Raw genomic sequence first — 25,294 nt, 5'->3', positions numbered from 1 at the left:
CAACTAAGACACGAGGAGAACATACAAACTCTGCACAGAAAGCAAATAGAACCTGGGACCTTTTCGCTGTGAGGAGTGAAGATTAGCCAAACAGCCGCTCTGCTCCCCAAAGTTTATGTTCTCGTTGTCCCCTGACGGCACAAACTGTAAAGTGAGTGATGCTTGTGCTGCCTGTGTCCTTGGGCCTAACACACCTCACAGGGGAATATGAGGTGAATTTCAGAAAAACACAAAAATGTGCAGTAAAACCAAACATTTTTAAAACTTTGACAATATGGGCATGTTCTAATAACCAACCAAGTCAATTTATTATACACACTGACTGACGGAAGTGGCAAGGTGATCATAGGCAAGGTGAGAGAGGTGTCTAGCTTAAGGACTCAGCGGAAGGTTGGTGATACATGTACTATTCAACCACATTGTGTAGCTATTTTGATACAAGTCTTTAAAAACCTGTAGTTATGGGCCATGAGTATGGTCCAGCTTAATGCACTTAGGTGTCTACAAACATGTCTGAAAAGCATTGGAGTCTTGTGTTAGTTTAGCAGTTCAGATTCTTCTCTCAAATGTTAAAGGGACTATATTGCACTATTTTTTATCTACATTATAATGTTTAACACAAACCTTGCATATTTAGGCTGTATTCTTTTCTTAAACTGAAAACTCCAACTTGGTCCAACTTGTGATGTCATTAAGTGGTGATACAGGAAGTGCTCCACTGTGTTTTCAAACTCCATACACCTTCACTCAAATCATTCGGATCATTTCAGCCCTGGATTTGCCAAACTTTGAACTTACAGCTATTGTTTTAGCCTTATGAAAACTGCTTCTTATCTTCCAGCAGATATTAGAGACTTTCTATTGACATCTCAGCTGTACAAAGTGTAAAACAAAAATATTCAGAAAATAAAGCAACAACTTAAGGTTATTCTGGTGTATTGCAGAGTAAAGCAGTGGCAGTTTGAATCCCACTCGTGACGTAAAAAAAACAAAAACAAAAAAACATCATTAGTAGAGCACTTAGATCCACTGACCCACAGGTTGGCGGTGCGATTCCAGCTCCCACAAATGAATACTGTTGCTGAGTCCTTGGGCAAGACACTTAACCCATCTCGCCTCCATTGTATGAATGTTCGTGTGAATGGAGGAGTGCCTTAAAGGTGAAAAAGCGCTTTACAAAAATGTGACCATTTAGCATTTACTAACTGAGGCTAAGGCCAATTGGAAGTTAACGTTTAGTATTTTGAGCTTTGGAGATGCTCAAACACGTGCGAATAAAACAAAACACAACTCCAGCTATATTTTTGAAGAAGTAAAGACATTATAACATGGCTAAAAAGCTCAGAGAAGTCAGTTTTGCGTAATATAGAACTTTGAATGTGGGAGAGCAGAGGCAGAATCTTATCACAACCACAATACTTATCTGTAAAATCACACTACAGCTGTATGGAGTTGGTACCAAACATTGCTTGCGGCCATAATTTGCCATACGTTCCACATATTTCCCATAGTGACAGATCTTTGTAATCTTGACATGGACTGTGTGTTATCTGTGGTTGTCTGCTCCCCGCCTCAGGCCCCAAGTGTCATTGATGAATAATACATGTGCTGTGTGTGGCCCCCAGCTCTGGCTCCTATCTGCACAGCACTGTTTCTCAATATATGACAGGTAAAACATCAAACTAGCCCGGGGCATCTTAGTTTTGTATGGGTCAGGTTTTAAGCACAATGCAAATGGCTAGCTCGCTGTTAGCATCACTACTTCCTGTCCAATTGAATCTCTATGGGTTTTTTGCAGAGTTGTGCTAAAATTAATCAATGCTCAGATCAATTTTTTGAACTTTCTGCCACGCTATAACGCCGTTCCCTCAACAAAAACATGCCTGAAGAAGTTTTAGACGTCATCCATGCATGTTTGAGTAATGTAGCAATCTCTCCCGAGCGCTATTCGAACCCAACCCAACAATTTTCAAAAACATGATACAAAACAATACACTACAACTTCACAAACCTGACGCGATGTGCAGTAGTTTCATTAGCAGGATGCACGCAGATTGGGTTGTTATAGCGCTCTGAAGGGAGAGTGACTTAGCGTGGGGAGCAAAGGGGGCGGAGACTCAAACCGTCACAAACAAAAGTGAAACATAGAGCATTTTCAAAACGATAAAAGGTAACAAGGTGATATAAATACGTTATGTTTTAGCAGTTAATACCCACCTATCTCCTTTTTAAATACTTTACAAATGAAAATGTCAACAAAAGCACTGAGTTTAGGAAGCTCTTTTTATCTCCATGCTAACTTTGAAGCATAAATATCAAAATAACACTAGAAACAGGTCCGTACGTGTTGGGTGCTGCCGTATACTTTTACTTTTACTACTTTATTTGTTTGCACTGCTGTCCATAGAGCCAAATTCATACTAAAATAGTGTATTATTGCAAATCTAGAAGCTCATTTGAACTTCGAGCTTGAACTTGTTAAAGGAACACTATGTTACATTTCCTCCATAATGCTCATTTAAAGGCCTTGTACAGTAATAAGCCTATAGCCTAATATAGATTCATTTTGTACCATTGCAGACCAAACTCGTATCCACCCAAGCGTTCAAAAACACATGTTCTATCCAATTTGTTGTCCTGGGTTATAATCCGTTAGTGACCTTCTGCTGACCATAACTCCTGCTGTAACATGTGTGAACTGCGAGGGGCGCTCTTATACGTGGGGGCTTGTAAAACGCGCTGTAAAAATAATAAATGGTGCTTTTTTTGTGTTGCTAATTTTCCGGTTCAAGGCTCCCAAGGCCAGTGCAGTGCAGAGATAAAGGCTGGTCAACCGGAGAATGTATTATAGTAAGGCTTAAAATATCCTTCCTCTGTGTGAGTGATATGACTGTCTGTGTGGATACTGTGCTTTGTGAAATGGTGGTGGTATAAAAAGTAGCCAGGAGAGGTTTCTGTTTTTAACACGTGTGGGTGGCTACTACTCACTGCAGCACTACGCTACCGTTTATGAAAGATATATGTAGGGCAGGGGCAGAGAAGTCACATAGTACCCTCAGAAAAATGCTCTGATCTTATAAAGTAAAATACAGTGTTTTTCAATCTGTCTCATACATGATCCTTCTGGTGGAACTCAAGACAGCAGCTTTTGTGTTTGCCTAGTTTAGAGTCAATTTTATCATCGTTTTTGTTTTCCTTTAGGGTAGAAATACTTGGGTAACTACTGTGGCAATGATCCAATCCACTTTTAGACCTGGTTTAGCCCTCTAGAGTAGACCTAGAATAGTCCTATTATACAATGTATAGAATAGAAAGCCAAAGCAGGTAGCAGAAAGGTTACACAGTGTACCTTTAAAGGAGCTCTTACAGTTTTAAAAAGGTCTTACAATCACTGAACCTGTGTGTCCAGAGCATTAACCTGCAGATAGAGACACATCCAAGTTTGTCTCAATCTCAGTTTATGGACAGGCCTCATGTGAATCCTCAGAACCTCCAGAATTCACTCACTGAGCTGCAGAGGCTGCACTAGCACTGATTCATGACTGGCTGCAGGTGCTGGGGTTTAGGTAGTGGCCATTCAGATCAGAGAGAGTCTGTTTAGGACTTTAAGCTTTGAAACTGGCAACCCAAGTGAGAGACTCGTGTGAAGCTCATTCTGCTTTCTGATTGGATAAACAAAACATTACAGCTGTTATCAGTAAAAGTTGTATTTGATTCAAACATGTTTACCTCGTATCTGGAGACACAGGTCAACCACATAATGGTTCCTTTAAGAAGCATAACAATAGTGACATTTTTCTCACAGTTGCAAACACTTCATAAAAACTAAGCTGTGTGTGCTCAATGTAAAAAATACATTTGTATTATAATGCAGTTGGTGCTTAATAAGGATGCAAAGATACGATACTGGTATTGAATATCGCCACAGATCCAGAGAATCTTGCTGGATAGAGTATTAGCCTCCAAATATCGGTTCAGCCGATATCCTGGTTGGACATATACATAGATGTAATGAGACTATTTGCTGATCATAGTTGGTGCAGAAAGTGTAAATATTTGAACTTTCTATTTAAGTTCTTCTGTAGTTACTTGTGGGATAAAGAACAGGTACATAACTCATAATTTATTTTGTTTAAAGGACAAAATCTGTATCAGAATTGAAAACACTGGATCAGCGCATCCCTAGTATTTGACAAAGCTTCGTACAGAAACATCAGTCCCACTTGTGAGTGAAGCACACGCGTCTCTCACACCTGGTGTAATTGTGGATTCAGTGTGACATGTGACTGTGTGTCAGCACCAAGAGCAGCAGCAGGAACAGACCTCAGGACTGTTCTACTGTGAGGCAGATTTACACATTTTATCATTAGGATTTTATTTAATGCAGTAAACACTGCAGTAAATCAGACTTTTACAACAGTTTAGTGGCACTTTGTGGAGAGAAGATGAAAAATTAAAAAAAAAATAGAAAAGCATTCTAAAACATTACAGCATTCAAAGTACAAATAAATACAAGAATCACATTTCAGCCCTAATATTAAGTACAATTAAAAAAATAATAATCTAAAATTCATCCCAACAATCTACTTCTTACTAGGGTTGTCAAAAGTATCGATCAGATACTAATCGATATTAAAACTAGTATCGAAACTAGATTTGAATTTGAGAAAGTATCAGTACTAAAAAAGTCACATTCAGAGGGCAGAAATTAACCTTTCCTGAATAGTTTTATTTGCCTTGTGTGGTATTGCGTGTCACCCATGCGCGCCACAATAGCCAGTTACAACCATTTACCACAATAATCCGAGCCAAAAACAAGAGATTTCAAGAAGGAAGATGAGGTATAATTTTGTTTTGAAAGAAAACTGCAGCTGGTTCATCATATTGACGGATTCACTCCCATTACGTCTGTTTTCAAGCACATTTTTCAGCAAAATAAAGCTGCATTGATTGACATATTTTTAGAATGTATTTACTGATTGCACATATCTCTAGTATACACCCATGGACCACTATGGAAACTACCCGGATGACTGAGGGATTACACAGATATAAGGCCACATAGGAATAGAAAAGAAAGTACTATCATTTAATGTTGGAAATCAAATTCTACAAATTCTAAATAAAGAGTGGTTTTTTTACCATTGTGGTATCGAAATCTGTATTAATTACTGAATCTATGAACCCTTACAAATTTATAACATAGGTACATCAATCATCAATCCTACACATCAGTAGTTCAGATAGGACAGGGGTCAGACCAGTCACCCGGTCCAACCAGCGAACTATAGAAATCACTGTTACATAACTCTGATCTACGCAGCATTCACCGGCACATGTCAAGTGTCATCTATGGTTGTTCATCTTCCCCATCGCCATACAGACCCTGAAGGCACCACTGTGCTTTTCTATGACATTAAAGGGATCTATATCTGGCTCTGTTTCAGCTACATTTATCTTAAAGCAGACCTACTACACAAAATTGACTTTTCAGAGCTTTCAACCATGTTATAACTTCCCTTTTACCCTCTTGAGTTTGTATATAGAGCGATTCATGCATGTTTGAGTAATCTTTATTCTCCTGTATTCAAGACATCATTACTCCGATCAACTCCAATTTTCACCTCCACGGGTACACGCCCACTGTGAAGTACTTACTTTGTTCTCCAATTTTATTTTCTTAATTGATGATACCTGTAGGATTCAGCCGCGTTGCGTAGTCATTTTTAAAGGGACATATCATGAGTATGATATATATCATGAATGGGAATCGGCTCCCATTGGGGACTGCAGTTTTGTAATGCAAAAATCAGCTGAGTTGTTTCTTTTATTAAGTCGTTTTAGATGAATATTGTGATTTAAACTATCCAAATTATAACAAAATGAGGTCAGGGTTTCAGAGATTCTAGCTATACAGCAGACACAAGTGTAATATGTAACTAATGGAACCTTTTTCTGGAAAAAGAATCTGTTAAAAGAAATTAACTAATGGAGGATCCATCATCTTCTTCTTCTTGTCTCCATGGAGATGTCATTGTTCTGCCTATATGTTCCACAGTATGGCATTAAACTTCTCCATGGAGACAAGTCAAGTTACAGGTCAGATCAGCGGAGAGGTGACCCTAATCACAGTTCAAAATACATGTTTTTGAAGGCATTTTTGAGCAGCTATAATTGAAATGCAAGACTAATACCATAAAATGCCATATTGTGGAATATTACTGGTAAAGCAATAACATTTCCATGGAGTCATGCAGATGTCTCCATGGAAATCCCACTATCATAAAAGTTACACAGTACACCTTTGATTCATGTAGTATTTATTTGTGTTTAGGCTAGATTTTGTTTCTTATTTGCCATGGATTTCTGAGTAGTTTCAATATAGTTCTATTCAATAAAATGATAATAATAATAATAATTATTATTAATTAATTAATACATTGTTTTATGTCGTTGACCATATAAAAAATGTCTTATTGTCGTTATTTTAAAATTAGAAACAGAAACAAAAATACTGAAACTTGAAACGAGAATGGAAATCTATTCACAATTCCTCAAACCTAAATCTATTTCCAGAATGACAGCCATTTGTGGGTATGATGTTTAATAGTGTAACATAAGCACTGACCACAGGCACAAATATAGAGACATATCTGATCTAAAATCTTTGGTGGTTTTGGGCCTGAGTAATCTGAGTATCTTGAATGAAATAGTCCTGCGGTTTGCCTTGTAAGTTTAGTTTAGCAGCAAAATGAAGTGTTATGTCATAGGAATACACTGTCATCTGCAATGTCAACAATCAAGTCAAACCAGGAAAGGTACATAGTGCAGCTTTAATCAAATACACTGCAGAATAATAATAATTGTGATAAACCTGTGGCAAAATGGTGATATTACTTGCGCTTACTTTCAGCTGGGGGACCTGATTTTCAAATCATTACAGGAAGTAGATACTTAAGTCAAACCAGTTCGCTGCTCTCACAAACCCTTTTGCAATTAGCAATTAAAATAGATATAGATACTTTATTATTAGCTGCAGACCACACACAGAGGTCTCATTTTGTCACAAAGTTCTGCTTTTACAACATAGCCTACTCTTTGGTGACCTGGCTCATGCTCGATTGATATGTGTAGCCCTTTGAGTTCTGCACATGTGGTATGGCTCTCACTGAAAGCAGTTAGAAAAAGCGGACAAATAAAACCGCATTTTCCACAAATGTACAAAGGGTTTACCTTTTGCACATTTTTCATTAAAAAAAACTGTCCATATTTGAGCTTAAATGGACTGATGTATATCCGTGTCATGATGTCAGTTTCCCTGTCCTCCCGTGCTCTCTCCCCCTCCCCTACCTGTGTGTCTGGAGCTGGGTGGAGTGCCTGACTCCTCCCGTGCACACCTGGGGTGCATCAGCCTAATCACCACCACCTGCTGCTGAGTACAAGAAGGCTTGGCAGTCTACACTCGGTGCCAGACCGTCCGCGTGTAAAACATTCCTGCCTCTACTCGCCCAGCTCCTGCCGTCACGTTCCAGTCCCGGTATCGCCTCCTGCTCGTCTCGTCTCCGGCTCGTCTCGTCTCCTGCTCGTCTCGTCTCCTGCTCGTCTCGTCTCCTGCTCGTCTCGTCTCCTGTCCGGTCCTGGTCTCTGGTTTGTCGCCCGCTCCCCGCTCTGGTCTTCGTCTGCTCCGCCCGCCCTGGTACCGCACCTGCTTCTATCCCCGTTCTGGTCCTGTCCTGCCCGCCTCTACCTGCACCGCACCCGCCTGACCCGTCTCCCGCTCCCCGGTTCCTGTACCTGCTCTTGTGACCTGTTTAAAGACTGCATTTTCACCGCTGTAAATAAACACTGTTAAAACTGCTCTGGTCTGCATCCTTTGGTCCTATCCGCACCGTTACGACAGAACGGTCTGGCCACTATGGACCAAGCAGGCTCAGATCCGGACCAGACGCGCCGCCTCACGCACTCTCACCCCGAGGCGGTGCTGGGTCAGCATGAACAATCCATTCGAACTCTATTGGAGCTAAATCAGACATTGTCCCAGCAGGTGGCACAGCTTAACCACCAGGTGGCCGCGCTCCTCGTCACCCCGCCTGCTGCAGCCGGAGCGCCGCCACGCCTCCCGGAGCCGAGAGGCACGGATCCGGAGCCGTATGCTGGACAACCTCACCTCTGTCGCGGATTCCTGTTCCAGTGCGAGTTCATGTTCCAGCAATGCCCTTCTCGTTTCAGCTCGGGGGCCACCAAGATCCGATATATATGTGGATTACTCCGGGGCAGAGCTCTCCAGTGGGCAGAGGCGCGCCTAATGAAGACGTCTGTGGATAGCCTGGATTTTAATGAATTTGTGTCCACGTTTAAGCTGGTGTTTGACCACCCGCACTACCAGGACAATGCTGCCTCCCGGTTATTGACTCTCAGCCAGGGCTCCAGGACGGTAGCGGATTATTCCATTGAATTCTGGACACATGCGGCGGAGCTGGACTGGACGGACAGCGCGCTGCGGGCTGTGTTTGTGCGGGGCCTGAACGAGACTTTGAAAGATGAATTGGTTTCCCGGGACGAACCCCCCGACCTGCGGACCCTCATCTCCCTCACTCACCGTATAGACAACCGCCTACGGGCTCGTCGCCGAGAGAGACGCCGGTCACCGGTCCCGCCGGAGCCACGCGCTGCCCCGCCCCCGCCGGATGAGCCCATGCAACTCGACAGGACCCTTGTGTCGGCCGAGGAGCGTCAACGGAGGCGTCGTCTGGCCGGGGCTTGCCTCTACTGCGGTGAGCGCGGACATTATGTGGTCACTTGCCCAGTTCGGCCAAAAGGGGGGGCCCACCAGTAGCACTGGGAGTACTGGTGGGCGAGCAACACATCCTGGACTCTTCTAATAGACTGCGGCTCAGCGCCACCCTGTGCGTTCGCACAGAGACCTTATGCGTTTCCGCCCTTATCGACTCCGGGGCTGAGAGGGACTTTATTGATGCCCAAGTCGCGGAGCAGCTCGGGGTCTACCTGGAGCCCCTCGAACGCCCCTTAAATGCCCAGGGGCTCAATGGACGTTTTCTGGGGCACATCACTCACATCACAGAACCTGTCACCGTGATTCTGTCCGGCAACCACCAAGAGAACCGTCAGTTTCATGTCCTGTCCTCCTCCGCTTCTCCTCTGGTCCTTGGTTACCCCTGGCTACGCGCCCACAACCCTGTTTTCGATTGGGCCAGGGGCGGAGTTTCGGGCTGGAGTCCCGATTGCCACGCCAAGTGCCTTCGGTCCGCCCTCCCTCCGGCCGGGAGGTCCGTTCCTGTCGCTGATCCGTCCCCAGACACCCCCAATCTGTCCTCGGTGCCTGCTGAATATCACGACCTGGGGGAGGTTTTTAGCAAGAGCAAGGCCCTCTCTTTACCGCCCCACCGCCCATATGACTGCGCCATTGACCTCCTGCCGGGTGCCCCACTACCATCTAGCAGGCTATATAACCTGTCTAAACCTGAACGCGAGTCAATGGAGGACTATATCCGTGGGTCCCTGGCTGCCGGAATCATCCGCCCGTCCACTTCACCCGTGGGAGCGGGGTTCTTCTTTGTGGCTAAGAAGGACAAATCCCTGCGGCCTTGCATTGATTACCGGGGTCTGAACAATATAACTGTAAAGAATAAATACCCGCTTCCCTTACTGGACTCGGCATTTACGCCCCTCCACGGTGCGACCATCTTCTCCAAGTTGGATTTGCGGAATGCGTACCACCTGGTGCGCATCAGGGAGGGAGACGAATGGAAGACGGCCTTCAAGACACCCCTGGGACATTTCGAATACTTGGTTATGCCCTTCGGTCTCACCAACGCCCCTGCCGTATTCCAAGCCCTCATCAACGATGTGCTCCGTGATTTCCTTAACCGATTCGTCTTTGTTTACTTGGATGACATCTTGATTTTCTCGCGGTCCCCCCAGGAGCATCATCAGCACGTTCGCCAGGTTCTCCAGCGCCTCCTCGAGAATAAACTGTTCGTGAAAGCTGAGAAATGCGAGTTTCACGCAGAGGAGGTCAGCTTTTTGGGCTTCATTGTGGGGCGGGGCCAAGTAAGAGCTGACCCTGAAAAGATCCAGGCTGTCACTGAGTGGCCCGTTCCTACCAGCCGGAGACAGCTCCAGAGATTTATCGGCTTTGCCAATTTTTATAGACGTTTCATCCGGGATTTTAGTAGGGTTATCTCGCCCTTAACTAAACTCACCTCTCCTGCTTTGCAGTTTGCCTGGTCTCCTGAGGCGCAGACAGCCTTCGAGAAGCTTAAGAGACTATTTACCTCCGCTCCCATCCTGCACCAGCCCGACCCTTCACGGCAATTCATCGTGGAGGTCGACGCCTCCGACTCGGGAGTGGGGGCCGTGCTTTCGCAGAGGTTCGACCCCCACAACCGCCTCTGTCCCTGCGCCTTCTTTTCCCGGCGATTGTCCTCGGCCGAGGTCAATTATGACGTAGGGGATCGGGAGCTCCTTGCCGTAAAGCTGGCCTTGGAGGAGTGGCGCCACTGGCTCGAAGGGGCGGAGCAACCATTCATCGTCTGGACCGACCATAAAAACTTGGAGTACATCCAGTCCGCCAGGCGCCTCAATCCCCGTCAAGCTCGTTGGTCCCTCTTCTTCAGCCGCTTCAACTTTCTCCTCACCTACCGCCCCGGATCTCGGAACGTCAAACCCGATGCCCTCTCCCGCCAGTTCGCCCTGGAGGATAGCCCGGTCACCGCAGAAACAATTATTCCCTCCTCGTGTGTGGTGGCCGCGGTCCATTGGGATATCGAGGACACCGTCCGAGAGGCCCAGACCAACGACCCCGACCCAGGTAACGGCCCTCCAGGTAAACTGTTTGTTCCCGATTCTGTCCGGTCTCAGGTGCTCCAGTGGGTCCATGCCTCCCGTTTCGCCTGCCATCCTGGTGCCGGTCGCTCTCTCTCCCTCCTCAGGAGACGCTTCTGGTGGCCCACGATGGACACAGACACCCGGGCTTATGTCGCCGCCTGCCAGGTATGTGCTCGGGCCAAGGCCTCCCACTCACCCCCTTCTGGTCTCTTGCATCCTCTCCCAGTTCCTCGTCGCCCTTGGTCCCACATCGCCTTGGACTTCGTGACGGGCCTTCCCCCTTCCCAGGGGAACACGGTGGTTCTCACCATTGTGGACCGCTTCTCCAAGGCCGCCCATTTCGTTGCCCTGCCTAAGCTCCCCACAGCCAAAGAAACTGCCGACCAGCTGACCAGTCATGTCTTCCGACTCCACGGCATCCCGGTGGACATCGTGTCCGACAGAGGGACCCAATTCACCTCTCAGGTATGGCGGTCTTTCTGCGACGGTTTGGGGGCCACGGTTAGCCTCACGTCCGGGTTCCATCCACAATCTAATGGGCAGACGGAGCGGGCCAACCAAGACCTGGAGTCGGCCCTACGGTGCACAGCCTCCGCCAACCCCGCGACCTGGAGTACTCACCTGCCCTGGATAGAGTATGCTCACAACTCCCTCGTGAGTTCCGCCACTGGTATGTCCCCCTTCGAGGCATCGCTGGGATATCAACCCCCTCTCTTTCCCACGGAGGAGAGGGACCTCGCCGTCCCGTCTGTTCAGCGCCATCTCCAGCGCTGTCGCCGGATCTGGAAGAAGGCCAGGGCGGCCCTTCTTCGGGCTGGAGCGCGCACTAAGGCGACGGCCGATCGCCACCGTGTCCCGGCGCCCGTATACCAACCTGGCCAGATGGTTTGGCTCTCCGCCAAGACGGTCCCGCTGAAGACGGACTCCCGTAAGCTGTCCCCCCGATTCCTGGGACCGTTTAAGATCATGAGGATCATAAATCCATCGGCGGTGCGCCTCCAGTTACCCCCGTCTCTCCGGATTCATCCGACCTTTCACGTCTCCCAGGTTAAACCAGTCCGGACCAGCGACCTGTGCCCTCCGGCCGATCCCCCACCGCCCGCCCGAGTCATTGACGGCCACCCGGCGTTCACCGTCCGCCGCCTGATTGACGTTCGTCGCCGTGGTAGGGGCCTCCAGTACCTCGTCGATTGGGAGGGTTACGGTCCGGAGGAGCGATCCTGGGTGCCCAGGGCACGCATTCTGGACCCCGACATGGTGAGAGACTTCCACCGCGCTCATCCTGACAAGCCTGGGGGTCCACCAGGAGGTGGACCTTAGGGGGGGGGTACTGTCATGATGTCAGTTTCCCTGTCCTCCCGTGCTCTCTCCCCCTCCCCTACCTGTGTGTCTGGAGCTGGGTGGAGTGCCTGACTCCTCCCGTGCACACCTGGGGTGCATCAGCCTAATCACCACCACCTGCTGCTGAGTACAAGAAGGCTTGGCAGTCTACACTCGGTGCCAGACCGTCCGCGTGTAAAACATTCCTGCCTCTACTCGCCCAGCTCCTGCCGTCACGTTCCAGTCCCGGTATCGCCTCCTGCTCGTCTCGTCTCCGGCTCGTCTCGTCTCCTGCTCGTCTCGTCTCCTGCTCGTCTCGTCTCCTGCTCGTCTCGTCTCCTGTCCGGTCCTGGTCTCTGGTTTGTCGCCCGCTCCCCGCTCTGGTCTTCGTCTGCTCCGCCCGCCCTGGTACCGCACCTGCTTCTATCCCCGTTCTGGTCCTGTCCTGCCCGCCTCTACCTGCACCGCACCCGCCTGACCCGTCTCCCGCTCCCCGGTTCCTGTACCTGCTCTTGTGACCTGTTTAAAGACTGCATTTTCACCGCTGTAAATAAACACTGTTAAAACTGCTCTGGTCTGCATCCTTTGGTCCTATCCGCACCGTTACGACAATCCGTTGTCATCGGTTTGTTTTGGTTCGCTTGGGTTTGTCTTTATTAGGTATCCCAGCTTTAAACTATATATAGACTTCTAATTTCACTACATAATTAACATCATTACAGTTAAGATTTAACAAAAAAAATCTTAAACATCAGATATGACATACAAGGAGGTAATTTTATAGCTGTTATCTGGCAACCATGATATAACAACTCCTCCAACACTCCTTAGACTCTAGTTATGATTAGACTAATAAAAATTCATTTATTTTGTTAAATGAATGTTTAAACAGTCAGAAAGTGTGCATAAATTGTCTTTGTATTTTGGATTGAGTTTTCTGAATTAATAACAGCGGCAGAGGGATTGTTTTAGAACTTCTATATTTTTGTACTTTACTTTTCAACTTTTTTCCACTAACTGCCACTTAACTGATGTAAAGGTGTGATCAATATTTACCACAGATATGATCCCACAAAGCAAAAAGTCAGTTCTGTGGTGGCCATAGTTGTGGTTGGATGCTTCTGTGGCTGCCTGGCTGGTACACTTTAATGTTTAATGCTTAAGCTTAAAAATTTTATGTTTATTTTAAATTTTTAACTTAACATTTTGGGATTTTGATCAACTAAGAAGTGCAGCTGGTGCAGTTCATAGGATGGAAGTTAAGGGTTATTGGATTGTGCGATTTGAGCAGTTTGTTTTTCCTGAATCTATGGCAACCCAGCATGGAGCTAGCTAACCAGCTAGCTCTGAAGTGCTATAGACTTTTTATAACAACGCCACGGGCTTTCTACACCAAATATGGTAGAAGACCTTCCAGAAGGAGTGGTCTTTCTCATCACCATCCAATTCCTGTTGTCCCCACAGTTCACTTGGTTCCCCCTGGACACAGCTGTGATGCTGCAGGACACAGATGTCACAGAGGAGGGATTATTTTGTCCTGAGGGCTGTTATTCACCTCAAACTGTCTTCACACTGGATCTGATGACTCTACCTGTTAGGCTGCACTGACACTGTTTGAGCTTTCTATTATTACTTATTTCTTCACTGCTCAATGTGCTTCGGGATAAACAAAATGCCTCCACATCTCGCTCCCTGTCCCTCCTTGCCCACGTACCTTGATGAGTATGTCCAGCTCCTCTCGGCTCACACACTCATGCCTCTCCAGAAACGCCCTCTTCTTCTGGGTGATGAAGGTCTTCTGCTGGCTCTCGTACGGCTCCTCGAGGAAGCTGAACGTCAAACCGCCGCACACCAGGTACACCAACACCACCACGAACACAGCCAGCACCGTCTGCCACTTCATCACTGAGTGGAGGGCCGCCGCGGGGTCCTGCGTCATGTCCAGGCTCGTCACCACCGAGGCTGAGCGGGACGAGATGGAGAGCCGGGGTAAGGGGCTGTGCCCGCTGGACTTGGGGTCGCAGCCCATGGGGTTCTGCATGGTCTGGACGCTGGACTGGACCAGGCTGGACTTGACTGCTCCGGGCTGGGCCTTCTTGGGAGGCGCCAGGTTGGTCTGGACTGCCACTGTAGGAGAAGGAGATGAGGGAGTTAGGTGGGAGATATGTTACATACAAGATAAAAACAAAATGTTCATGATAAGAAGTTCAAAACTGGAATATTGTTGGTCAGAAAATCTTATATCCAACTTACAGCTCTACTACTACTTCTACTTTATAAACTTAACCTAATTATACATTTGTGGTTTCTCGATGTAATTTTTAAACTGATGGCGTGGTGGCTAGCACTCACGCCTTACAGCAAGAAGGTTCCGGGTTCCATTCTCAGATTGCCCGAGCCTTTCTGTGTAGAGTCTGCATGTTCTCCCTGTGTGTGGGCGTGCTTCCTTGGGGCACTCTGGTTTCCCTCATTAACCCAAAACTGTGCTGCATTAGCTCAGTGCTCCTGACAGGCTGCCCCAGCGGCACAGGTGGAAGGATGTGTCAACAGCAAAGAGTGAATTTCCCTAATGAGGCATCACTAAAGTACTAAAGTCTATATAAAAAAATAGCCAAAAGTTACGAGATGAAAAATACACAAGAGTGCTCGCACGTGAAGGTCCTCTTACGCAAAGGTCTATTAAACACTAAAAAACAGAATGGAATTATATATTTGGTGACATTAAAATCCAGACTTTCTGAGATTAAAAAAAAAAAGGCAAAGGTGGAATCCTGACTTCTCCAACCGGAGAACCACATGAACACTCACCACATTTACATCCACAACAGGAAAACCGGATAACTGGTTTAGTCCAGTTTAAATTACAAAGTTTAATTTATCAAAATATATGTAAACCCGGGAACTACAATTGAGATGTTGCGAATGGAATCTTAAATCGTCTTTCAAGAACATCTGGAGACGCTGGTTCGTGTGTGTATATCTGTTGCATGTAACAGCACGGTCCGGCACTAGGTGAGTAGTCGAGTCATTCAACTGCACGAGGTAAGAAAATGCCATCTATTAGGAAATACATTTGGATCCTTACTCATTTTAGATTGTTTCTGACGTAAGTGTGGTTATATGTGTGAGAACTGTTTTTATTAGCAATTAGCTGCAAAGTTTAATGATCACTAATTACTAAATGCCCCTGAACATCTCCTAGCCCTTCATTTACACCTATTTGTTTTTTTGACCTGCTTTAGGCTGGGACAGCAGTGATCTGACAAGTTTTGGGGCAAAGACAATTTGAATGTGGTTGTTTAGCTCACTCGGAGTTCTCTGTGCGTGTAACCGTAGAGACTGTGAGGGCAAGAGGTTCATAGAGTTTGAGTAATTTGTTCTTCTGTCTTAGCACATTGGTCCCAGAGTCTAACTGTGTCTGCACTGACTAAACTCTAAATCACTAATGGATTTACAGAGAAAATATGAGTCATGAAATGCAGCAGCACAAATGAACCTGCACGTCTCCTCATTTATGGACTGGTAAATAGGCAACTTTTGCTAAAGTGCTCTGACATTTCGCGCAAAGCAATTAGACAGGACAAGAATAGCTCATCAGGAAATCATCATGTAAAAGGCAAACAATATAAGGAAGACCAGACGTTCAGAAATGATTAAATATTACAGTTGTCAATATCGTTAAAAAAAATGAAATGCATTATATGAACACATAGACAGAGGTGGAATGTAAACAAAGTAAAAGTACTAAAGTAATTACTTTATGAAACTTTCTACTCCACTACATTTTGAACAAGACTAAAAAGCAAAAATCACTCCATCCATTTTCTTCTGCTTAACTGGGGCCGGGTTGTGAGGGCAGCCATTTCTGCAGGCTCTCTCACCTCAGACACTTCCTCCAGCTCCCCAGCACCTGTTCCCAGTGAGAACACCTTCCAGGAAGGTGTCCAGGAGGAATCCGAAACAGATGCCCGAGCCACCTCAGCTGCTCCTCTCAACGTGAAGGAGCAGTGGCTCTACTCCAAGCACCTAACATGTGATTGAGCTCCTCATCCTATCTCTAAGGGAGCGTCCAGCCACCCTGTGGAGGAAAAAAATTTCTACTACTTGTATCCACGGTTTTGTCCTTTTGTTCATTGCTCAAAGCACATGGCCATAGGTGAGGGTAGAACCAGAGATCTAAACCAGGACTAAACCAGGGACCATAGGTGTGGGGAGGTACATAGATTGACCAGTAAATTGAGAGCTTTGCCTTTCGACTCAGCTCAACCCAGGTTTATCAAAATCACTAAATTTGTAGCTTCATTAGACCTCAAAATCTGCACAAAATAATTTTATAAACAGATATTTTAATACTTTTACTTAAGTAAAAGTATGGTATCTGTACTTTTATCAAATTGAGTACTTCTTTCACCACTGCACATTGAAGAGCGTGTCCTCCATTCTTCTTCTAGTTGGCTGCACAATTAGATGGTAGAGCGTCCTCTGTCTTTTCATAGATACATCTTGTACTTAGACCTCTATAAACATCTGAAATACATGGGATTCGTGTATTAGTTTATCAGTTCATATTTCAGTCTCTCAAATGTGAATGCTACGGGAGTGTTTACAATAACAACTGTTAACAGAATCCTACTTTTTAAAACATATATTTATACACTTTTCCTATTCAAAACTGCACAATGGTTTCTCTGCTGCTGGCACTGCCTCTTCATACATTTATTTCAATGTAACAAGAGACACATTTACATTTACGTTTTTATTTTTGAAAATGTTTACATAACACTGTGGGCGGATAATGGCAAAAAAATGGAACTCAAGCCTCAAATGCAGGACCATAAAGGTAACTTAAACAGAGTAACAGCCATTCAAAAGGCTTTCAAAGTTCATAAAAGTAGAATTTGAACAATTCGCCTCCTTTAAACTCCTGGTTTAGTCCTGGTTTAGCCCTGTTTTAGTCCTGGTTTAGCCCTGGTTTAGTCCTGGTTTAGTTCTGGTTTAGTCCTGGTTTAGTTCAGTTTTAGTCCTGGTTTAGTCCTGATTTAGTCCTGTTTTAGTTCTGGTTTAGTCCTGGTTTAGTCCTGGTTTAGCCCTTTTTTTAGTCCTGGTTTAGCCCTATTTTAGTCCTAGTTTAGCCCTGTTTTAGCCCTGGTTTAGCCCTGGTTTAGCCCTGGTTTAGTCTTGGTTTAGCCCTTTTTTAGTCCTCTTTTAGTCCTGGTTTAGGCCTGGTTTAGTCCTGGTTTAGTCCTGTTTTAGTCCTGGTTTACCCCTGGTTTAGCCCTGGTTTAGTCTTGGTTTAGCCCTTTTTTAGTCCTCTTTTAGTTCTGGTTTAGGCCTGGTTTAGTCCTAGTTTAGTCCTGTTTTAGTCTTGGTTTAGTCCTGGTTTAGTCCTTCTTATTTAGCTCTTGTCTAGAGCTCATTCACATCTGATTTAGTCTTGATTTAATCCTGATTTAGTCCCAGGTTATCCCTTGTCTTAGACCTGGTTTAGTCCCAGCGTAATTTAGCCCTGGTTGAACATTTGGCTTAGCCTTTGCTTAGCTTGTCCAATCCGAGTCTAGCCATTGTTTGGTCCTTCAGAAAGTAACCAGCTCTCCTTTAAAGTCCCATATTTGTAATGTATACTGCTCCACGTTATAGAGTTATGCAGCAGAAGGCACACTAACCTGTATAGGAGTGTTGTTGATTTGATTATCTGTGGTGCAAGCCAGAGTCAAATCCAATACTCCACTCTGCAGGTCTCAGGCATGTTCTCTCTGTTATTATTTTGCATATAAATAAGAGTGTGTACATTTGGCCTGAAGCACACGAGCACAGCTAAATATAGACTCTTTAATGTACATAAGTCCTGCTTCAGCTATTCACAGGAACCTTTCACCCTTCACGACCTCTCTGCTATTCTACCAGTTTCTAAGAGGAGTGTGACGCTATTTATGTGTAAGGTTTAGATGTGGTTTAATCTTGTCTTAATCCTGGTTTAGCTTTTGTTTAGTAAACTAAACTAAACCTAACCTAAACTTAAACTAAACTTAACCTAACCTAAACTAAACCTAACCTTAAAATAAATTTAACCTAAACCTAACCTAAACTTAACCTAAACCAAACCTAACCTAAACATAGCCTAACCTAAACTAAACTAAACTTAACCCAAATCTAATCTAACTGAAACCTAAATTAAACTAAATCTAACCTAAATTTAGCCTAACCTAAACTAAACCTAACCTTAACTAAACTTAACCTAAACCTAGCCTAAGCTAAACCTAACCTAAATTTAGCCTAACCTAAACTAAACCTAACTTAAACTTAACCTAAACTAAACGTAACCTCAACCTTAACCCTAACATAAAACTAAATTAAACTTAGCCTAACCTAAACTAAACCTAACCTTAAAATAAATTTAACCTAAACCTAACCTAAACTTAACTTAAACCAAACCTAACCTAAACATAGCCTAACCTAAACTAAACTAAACTTAACCCAAATCTAATCTAACTTAAACCTAAATTAAACTAAACCTAACCTAAATTTAGCCTAACCTAGCCTAAGCTAAACCTAACCTAAACTTAGCCTAACCTAAACTAAACCTAACTTAAACTTAACCTAAACTAAACCTAACCTAAACCTAACCTCAACCTTAACCCTAACATAAACCTCAACTAAATTTAGCCTAACCTAAACTAAACCTAACCTAAACTAAGTCTAACCTTAAAACAATTTAACCTAAACCTAACCTAAACTAAATCTAACCTAAACTTAGCCTAACCTAAACCTAACTTTAACTTAACCTAAACTAAACTTAACCTAAACCTAACATAAACCTAAACTAAATTCAATTACATTTTGTGTGTGATTATTGATATAACCTGCTATTATGTTCAAAATCTCAAAATGTAAACTTGTAAGAAGAAATGTAGAAAATGTTTTCTAATATCCAAGTTTAGATTTGGTTTAGTCCCAGTTTAGCTTAGTCCTGGTTGAACATTAGGTTTATCCTTTGTTTAGCCTTGGTCCAGTCCTGGTTTAGCCTTTGTTTAGTCCTAGCTGAGTACTGGCAGAGTTGCCAGATTTTCAGATAGCAACCAACAATCAAGCCTTTGAAAAAAAAGCCTAAAACAAGTAAGAACATCACTACAAAAAGAAACCACAAGTCAAACGTTTTTGAGTCACACCTGAATGAGATATGCATATTTTTATTAGCATATTTAACTTAGTCTATTCATGTGAAACAAAACCGAGTTGCAGACTTGGCAACCACAAGTACAGGTACACTCTGCACACAGACATCATATCCGTGGACATTAGTCATGGACTTGTTGCATAAATAGCATTACCGCCTCCTCAGGCTCACGTCAATAAACAGGAGTCTGCTTTTATCAAGCTCCATCTCTCAGCACATAAGTCCACAGGCACATAGAAACATATACATTAGCAACAGACGTCACATCATCACAAGGCACGCTCTGAGTAACTACGGAAGTCATACTTCATCTCTCGTGTCCATCAGATTTTTCAGTTTACGTGCAAACCAAAGTATTTAGGCATGATTTTAATTAATAATTAATCTGTTTTTGGAGATGATCCAGATGCAATAGGGCCCAGCTCATCCACCCACCTATAAAACGACCTGTGGTTGCTCCTCTGGCTCGACTCCACCTGGCTCCACCATCAGCTGCTGGCCATCACTTCAGCGGTTAGGCACCATTTGCACATTTATTGTAAATTATTGATTAAACGCTCGAGTAGAAAACTTAAACCTTTACAGCCATGTCTGCCACCTTTGTTACGGTCACACAAGCCGCGCCGAGGAACTAAAAACTAAATCCATTGCTCCTAGTCTTTTTTGATAACTTTGATGCAAACTAGGTTCATTTGCAGCTTTCTGGTCCAAAACGCCTAAATCTAAGTTCGTGCCGCCTTCAGTTGCCTCAATTTCAAGTACTATGTGACATCACTCAGGACTGTCCTGACCACAGCCAGGTGTTTCTGTTTACTAACACCTGGCTGCAGGGGCGGAGTCTGAAGTAGGGATACCTGTTAGACCAATCACACTGTTTCTTATACCGCCAGACCCCGCCCCTTCTCCCCCTTCCGCTTTAGTCGTCCAGATACTGCCTAGTTTAGCAGCTTTATTTGTAATTTGAAATGTGGTTGTGGGTGGAGCTTAGGTATTTGGTCCCACTTTGAGCAAGTATTTATGTGTTAATCAGTCAGAGGAAAGGGAGGTGAGGCTCAGAGCTTTAAAAAGAAACGTATAAAACATGTTAATACATTATTTTCCACGAATATAGCATTTTTAAAACAATACAAGATAACGTGATCTAAATATGTTATGTGTTAGCAGTTAATACAAGTGCAATACCCCACCTTTAATATGAAATACCCCTAAAATAGCATCATATGTCTCCTTTAAGTGGCCTTTTTTTTTCGTCTAAAAATAGCATGACCGTGCCCTTTAAGGTACATTTTGTGACTTAATTGAATTGAATTGGCAGCGCAGGTTGTGACATCACTTAGTTGTTATTGATCGGGTCAGACACGTGAATAAGCTAACCGTATTCAGCCCAGTGCTTCCTGGATGTCCTTGAGTCATCTGAATACACGTGAGATGGTAAATGTATGCGTTAATCTTCTGTGACGCAATACTGAAGCAACGGACCGTGAAACATGTTAGCATTATGCGCAATGTCATGCTACGCTAGCCAGGTAGGTCATAGACAGGTGAAGAGCAGTCGCTCGCAGGAAAACAAAATAATGAGCGTACTGCAGTGGTGGATGGTAACGAAGTACAAATAGTAAAGTACTGTGCTTAAGGAACATTTTTAGGTATCTGTACTTTACTACAGTAGATTTTACAGTGGATACTTTCAATTTTTACTTCAAAACACTTGAGAGCATATTTTTTTAACTGGAAAAGTACTTATTTTTACCATGTTCATAGTAATATCCTGACTAATGTTTTTGAGTTCAACCCTTGGCTTTGAGCAAACAAAAACAAATGCACAAAATTCATAAGAAAAATTTAAAAAATGGGTTCATATTGCAACTGCTGACCAAAATATGCATCATTTTTTAATCAATATCACTACATTTACACTTTAACAGTAATTTTTTCAATGGGATATTTTTATATTTTACTTGAGTAACTTTTTACCTCTGTATCTGTGCGTTTCCTTAAGTAACAAAATTGAGCACTTTATCCACCACTGGCGTACTGTAAGCTAAAATATTTATGAGGACAAATTAGCAAAAGTATGAAATTCCAATATTATGCATTTTTACACCTCAAGAAATGTTGTTTAAACATGTCTAAGTGTATTAAAGACTAAACATCCACTTTTTGGAGCTTTTTATGTTTATAACTTTGTTCGCTCATCAAAAACTGAAAACCTGAACTGGTTTAAGATGTCATTCATGCATGTTTGAGTAATCTAGCGATCTCTCCCAGGCACTATTTGAACCCTCATTGCAGTTAGCGGTACGAGCTGACACTTCTTGTACAAGACTCCGCCCACAAGCGTTACTTTCGTGCGGCCATTTTTCATAACTATACAAAAGCAGATTGAGATGTGATAGCGCTGTGAAGTGTGAGTGACTTAAACATAATGTAAACATTTTAATAAGTGGTTTTCAGCAAATATTCCATTTTCAAACCGATAAACGATAATACCCCATTTCTTCAAAGAAATTTAAGTCATTTTTTATAATAAATGACATAAACATGACCCATCTATGTTCAAATCAAATATAGCTTTTAGTACTAACAATTTTAATGCTGATTTATTCTTAATTACAAAAACACTGGACATTATGGATAAGTTATAATTTAATGTTTTAATGTTTTGGTTCACAAGACAATTATCAGAAAGCAGAATCTCTCTCTCATTTGGGTTGCCAGTTTTAATTTCTGGGTTTCAGATGACTTCACAACATTCTATAAACCAATATTTAATACAGATATGAAACTGAAATACAATTGGAAACAGATTAAGTACGTTACAGTGGGCGTGTACCTGTGGCTGCGAAAACATGGTTTGATCTGCAATATGGCGTCTTGAATCTAAGCGCTTAAAGGCTGCTCAAACATCCACGAATCACTCCAAATACAACTTCAGAAGGTAAATGAGAAGGAAACAACTATAACATATAAGAGTAAGTCTGCTTTAAGCTTTATTTAGCCGTTATTTTAAGTTTTTGCCATAGACCACCCTGTTTACTGAAGCATGTGTTACAAAATGGGGCACAAATGGTGTTAGGTGAGTCGGTTGGATTGGGTAGCCTGCGGTACAGAGAGAGTGCGAGGTGGGCTCAGGTCTTGTCCCAGTGGCGGTGAATAGGCACAACTGCAGCTGAGCCAGACCATTTCAGTCCATGCAAACATCACTGCTGCTCCTTTACAATGAAACACTATTTGTACTCGCACGGATGCTATTGTACTCATTAGTAGTGCTGTAGCTCACTCACCTTATGCATTCTGAACATCTTAATCATTCACAGCGATGAGTTTATAAGCACTTTTCACAACCCTCATAGAAGAGAGCATTAAAGTGAAACATTAAAGCTGAAGAAGAGGTCTATAGCCAATGCTCAGTCAGGAGAAACATCCGATTGGAAGGAAAAATGATCATTATTGTGGAAATGAGTCAACTCTGTCTGGTTTACGAAAACGGAAATTATATTGAAATAAATAAAAGAGGAATAAATCAAATCAAATCAAAAATTGTGATGGATCAGTGTTTGGGGAAAAATATTGATATTTGTTTTTGTTTTGTTTTTTTTTTTGTTGTTTTTTTTTCATATCACCATATCGGACCTACTTTACATAAAAAATAACTAAAGGTAAATAGTCAGATTTTTATATAGCGCTTTTCCAGCTTCAAGGCATTGAAAGCGTTTTACATCAAGGAACCACACACCCATTCACACACCAGTGTAAACAAACACTGGGGGTGAGGTGGGTTCACTGTCTTGCCAAAGGACACAACAACAGCATTCATTTGTGGGACCTGGAATCTGCAAGTTAGTGGATCTCGCTGCTCAACCAATGATGTTTATGTCAAGAGGTATTTGAACTGCCAGCCTTCAGATTGTGGACAAACACTCTATTAACTGAGCTAAAGTCGCCCCAATGAGTTTGTGTAATCAACTAGTGACCACTGACCCAAAGACAATGGGAAGCAATATCAGGGCAATGGTTCTAGGATAAAGGTCAATACTGCTGTGGTCAGTTCAGTTCTAGTCAAGAAGAAGTTTAATTTTGTCCAGAAAATACTGACAAATCAGTGATTAACATATTCAAATCAAGCAATTCAAGATCAATTTTCCACCATCGAACTGTACCCTCAAATGCATCACATCTAAATCCAGCTTGCTATTTTGAATAGACTCAATAGACTTGAATAGAATCAATTAGGCTAATTTCTTTGGACAGGTATCTATCACATTGTGCGGATCTGCCTGCCTTATGGGGACAAAAATCAGGTCCCCATGATGTACACCCTTTATAACTAGATCAACAACATGGTTTAAAGTTCAGATATGGGTTAAATAGGTTAACATTAGGCTTAAGGTTAAGGCAAGAAGTGACTGTGTGTGATCAGTCTCCAGGAAATGTATTGAATGTATTGTCCCCATTAAGTATGTAAACCCAGAATGTATGTTTAAAGGAAGTGTATGAAGCCTGGGCCCTTGCTGTTTTAAAAAAGATATTGTACTACAATATTAACTGAACCTGTGTTGCCAGAATCTTAACCTGCCAATAGTTAAGTTTTTCTCATTCTCAGTTTATGAACAGGCCTCATGTGAAACCTCAGAACCTCCAGAATTCACTCACTGAGCTGCAGAGGCTGCACTAGCACTGATTCATGTTTGGCTGGAGGTGCTGAGGTTTAGGCAGTGACCATTCAGATCAGAGAGAGACATTTTAGGTTTAAACCAACTGAATTTCAGCAATAAAACTGGCAACACAAATGAGAGACTCGTGTGAGGAACCAAAACACCAAATCATAACATAAATAACTTGGCCGTCATGTCCAGGTTTTTTGTTATTAAGAATAAATCAACAATTGATATCAGTTCAAGCTATATTTGATTTGGACATGCTTACCTTGTATCAGGGGACACAGTTAAGTTTGTGAAATTTAAAATCTAAATCTTTCATATAGTTCCTTTGACATAGGATCAGTCTCCAGGAAATGATTGTAAGTCAATGTATTGTCTCCATAAAACATGTAAACTCAGCGTGTGTTAGTTTGTGTGCAAGTCATTATTTACCCCCATAAGTGTCTTGTCTTGGATGCATTTACATTTCCAGCAACTAGCAGGCATAAAACCAGCTTTTAATCATGCTTTTATTTTCATGCAAATTTTGAAAAAAAAAAAAAGAATGTGGATGACACAACCTGCTTGAGCATCCACTTCCATCATACCACTCTATAGAATTGAACACTGAGGTACGTAGCCTAAAAGAACAAATAAATAAAACAATACAAAATAAAATAATCATAAAAATTTATCATAAAATAAAAAACATCAATCATTCCACTAACACATTCCGTTAGATGAAACCAGTATCAATGTTATTAATTTATGTTGTGTTTTTTTTTTTTTTTTAAATTTTACTCAAGAAATTTACGATAACAAAGATTTAAAAATAATAATAATAAATAAAAAATGTTAAAAATAACTGTAAAAATCGCTGCCATTAATAACTAAAACGTGCATTACCGACCTTGTTCCGGGTCCCAGTTCACTTGTTTCCTCGGGTTTTCTATTGGGAATTTCATTGTCAGTGCTGCTCCCGGTCAGAGCGACTATCTTATGTTTTTGTATAAAAGAAAACCACTCAAAAATGGACAAAGATTATTTAAACTATTTTCTCACATCTCCAACAAAAATACCTCGCTATTGTCTTAATTTCCCTCGCCATATACGCACAGTAAATACACATAGCCGGCTCGTCTGCCTCTCTTCCCTGTTACTCCTCCTCCTGTATAGACGCGCACTGCTCATCTCACCGACAAAAAAAACACTAGGAAATCTTTAAGGGACGCTCCCACATTCCACCCGCATCCCCTGTTACGCACAACCATCACAAACAACACGACTTGGGTCCAGAAACCAACCCGGACTG

The 25,294-nt window shown here is 43.0% G+C and overlaps 1 protein-coding gene across 1 annotated transcript in view; it reads right to left on the bottom strand.

Annotated features, from left to right (window-relative positions):
- The window catches only part of kcnk10b (potassium channel, subfamily K, member 10b), a 44,000-nt gene extending 19,053 nt beyond the window's left edge, over nucleotides 1–24,947 (bottom strand). Inside the window, exons 1-2 of the mRNA XM_033988568.1 lie at nucleotides 24,893–24,947; nucleotides 13,883–14,295 (exon numbers count right to left, since the gene is read on the bottom strand). Of these exons, the coding sequence (XP_033844459.1) occupies nucleotides 13,883–14,295; nucleotides 24,893–24,947 (468 nt within the window). The remainder of the gene's footprint in view (nucleotides 1–13,882; nucleotides 14,296–24,892) is intronic.
- Between the last annotated feature and the right edge of the window lie 347 nt (nucleotides 24,948–25,294).

Source organism: Periophthalmus magnuspinnatus, chromosome 22, assembly GCF_009829125.3.
Source record: "Periophthalmus magnuspinnatus isolate fPerMag1 chromosome 22, fPerMag1.2.pri, whole genome shotgun sequence".
Taxonomy (NCBI): domain Eukaryota; kingdom Metazoa; phylum Chordata; class Actinopteri; order Gobiiformes; family Gobiidae; genus Periophthalmus; species Periophthalmus magnuspinnatus.
This window is presented reverse-complemented; position numbering and strand designations above follow the sequence as displayed.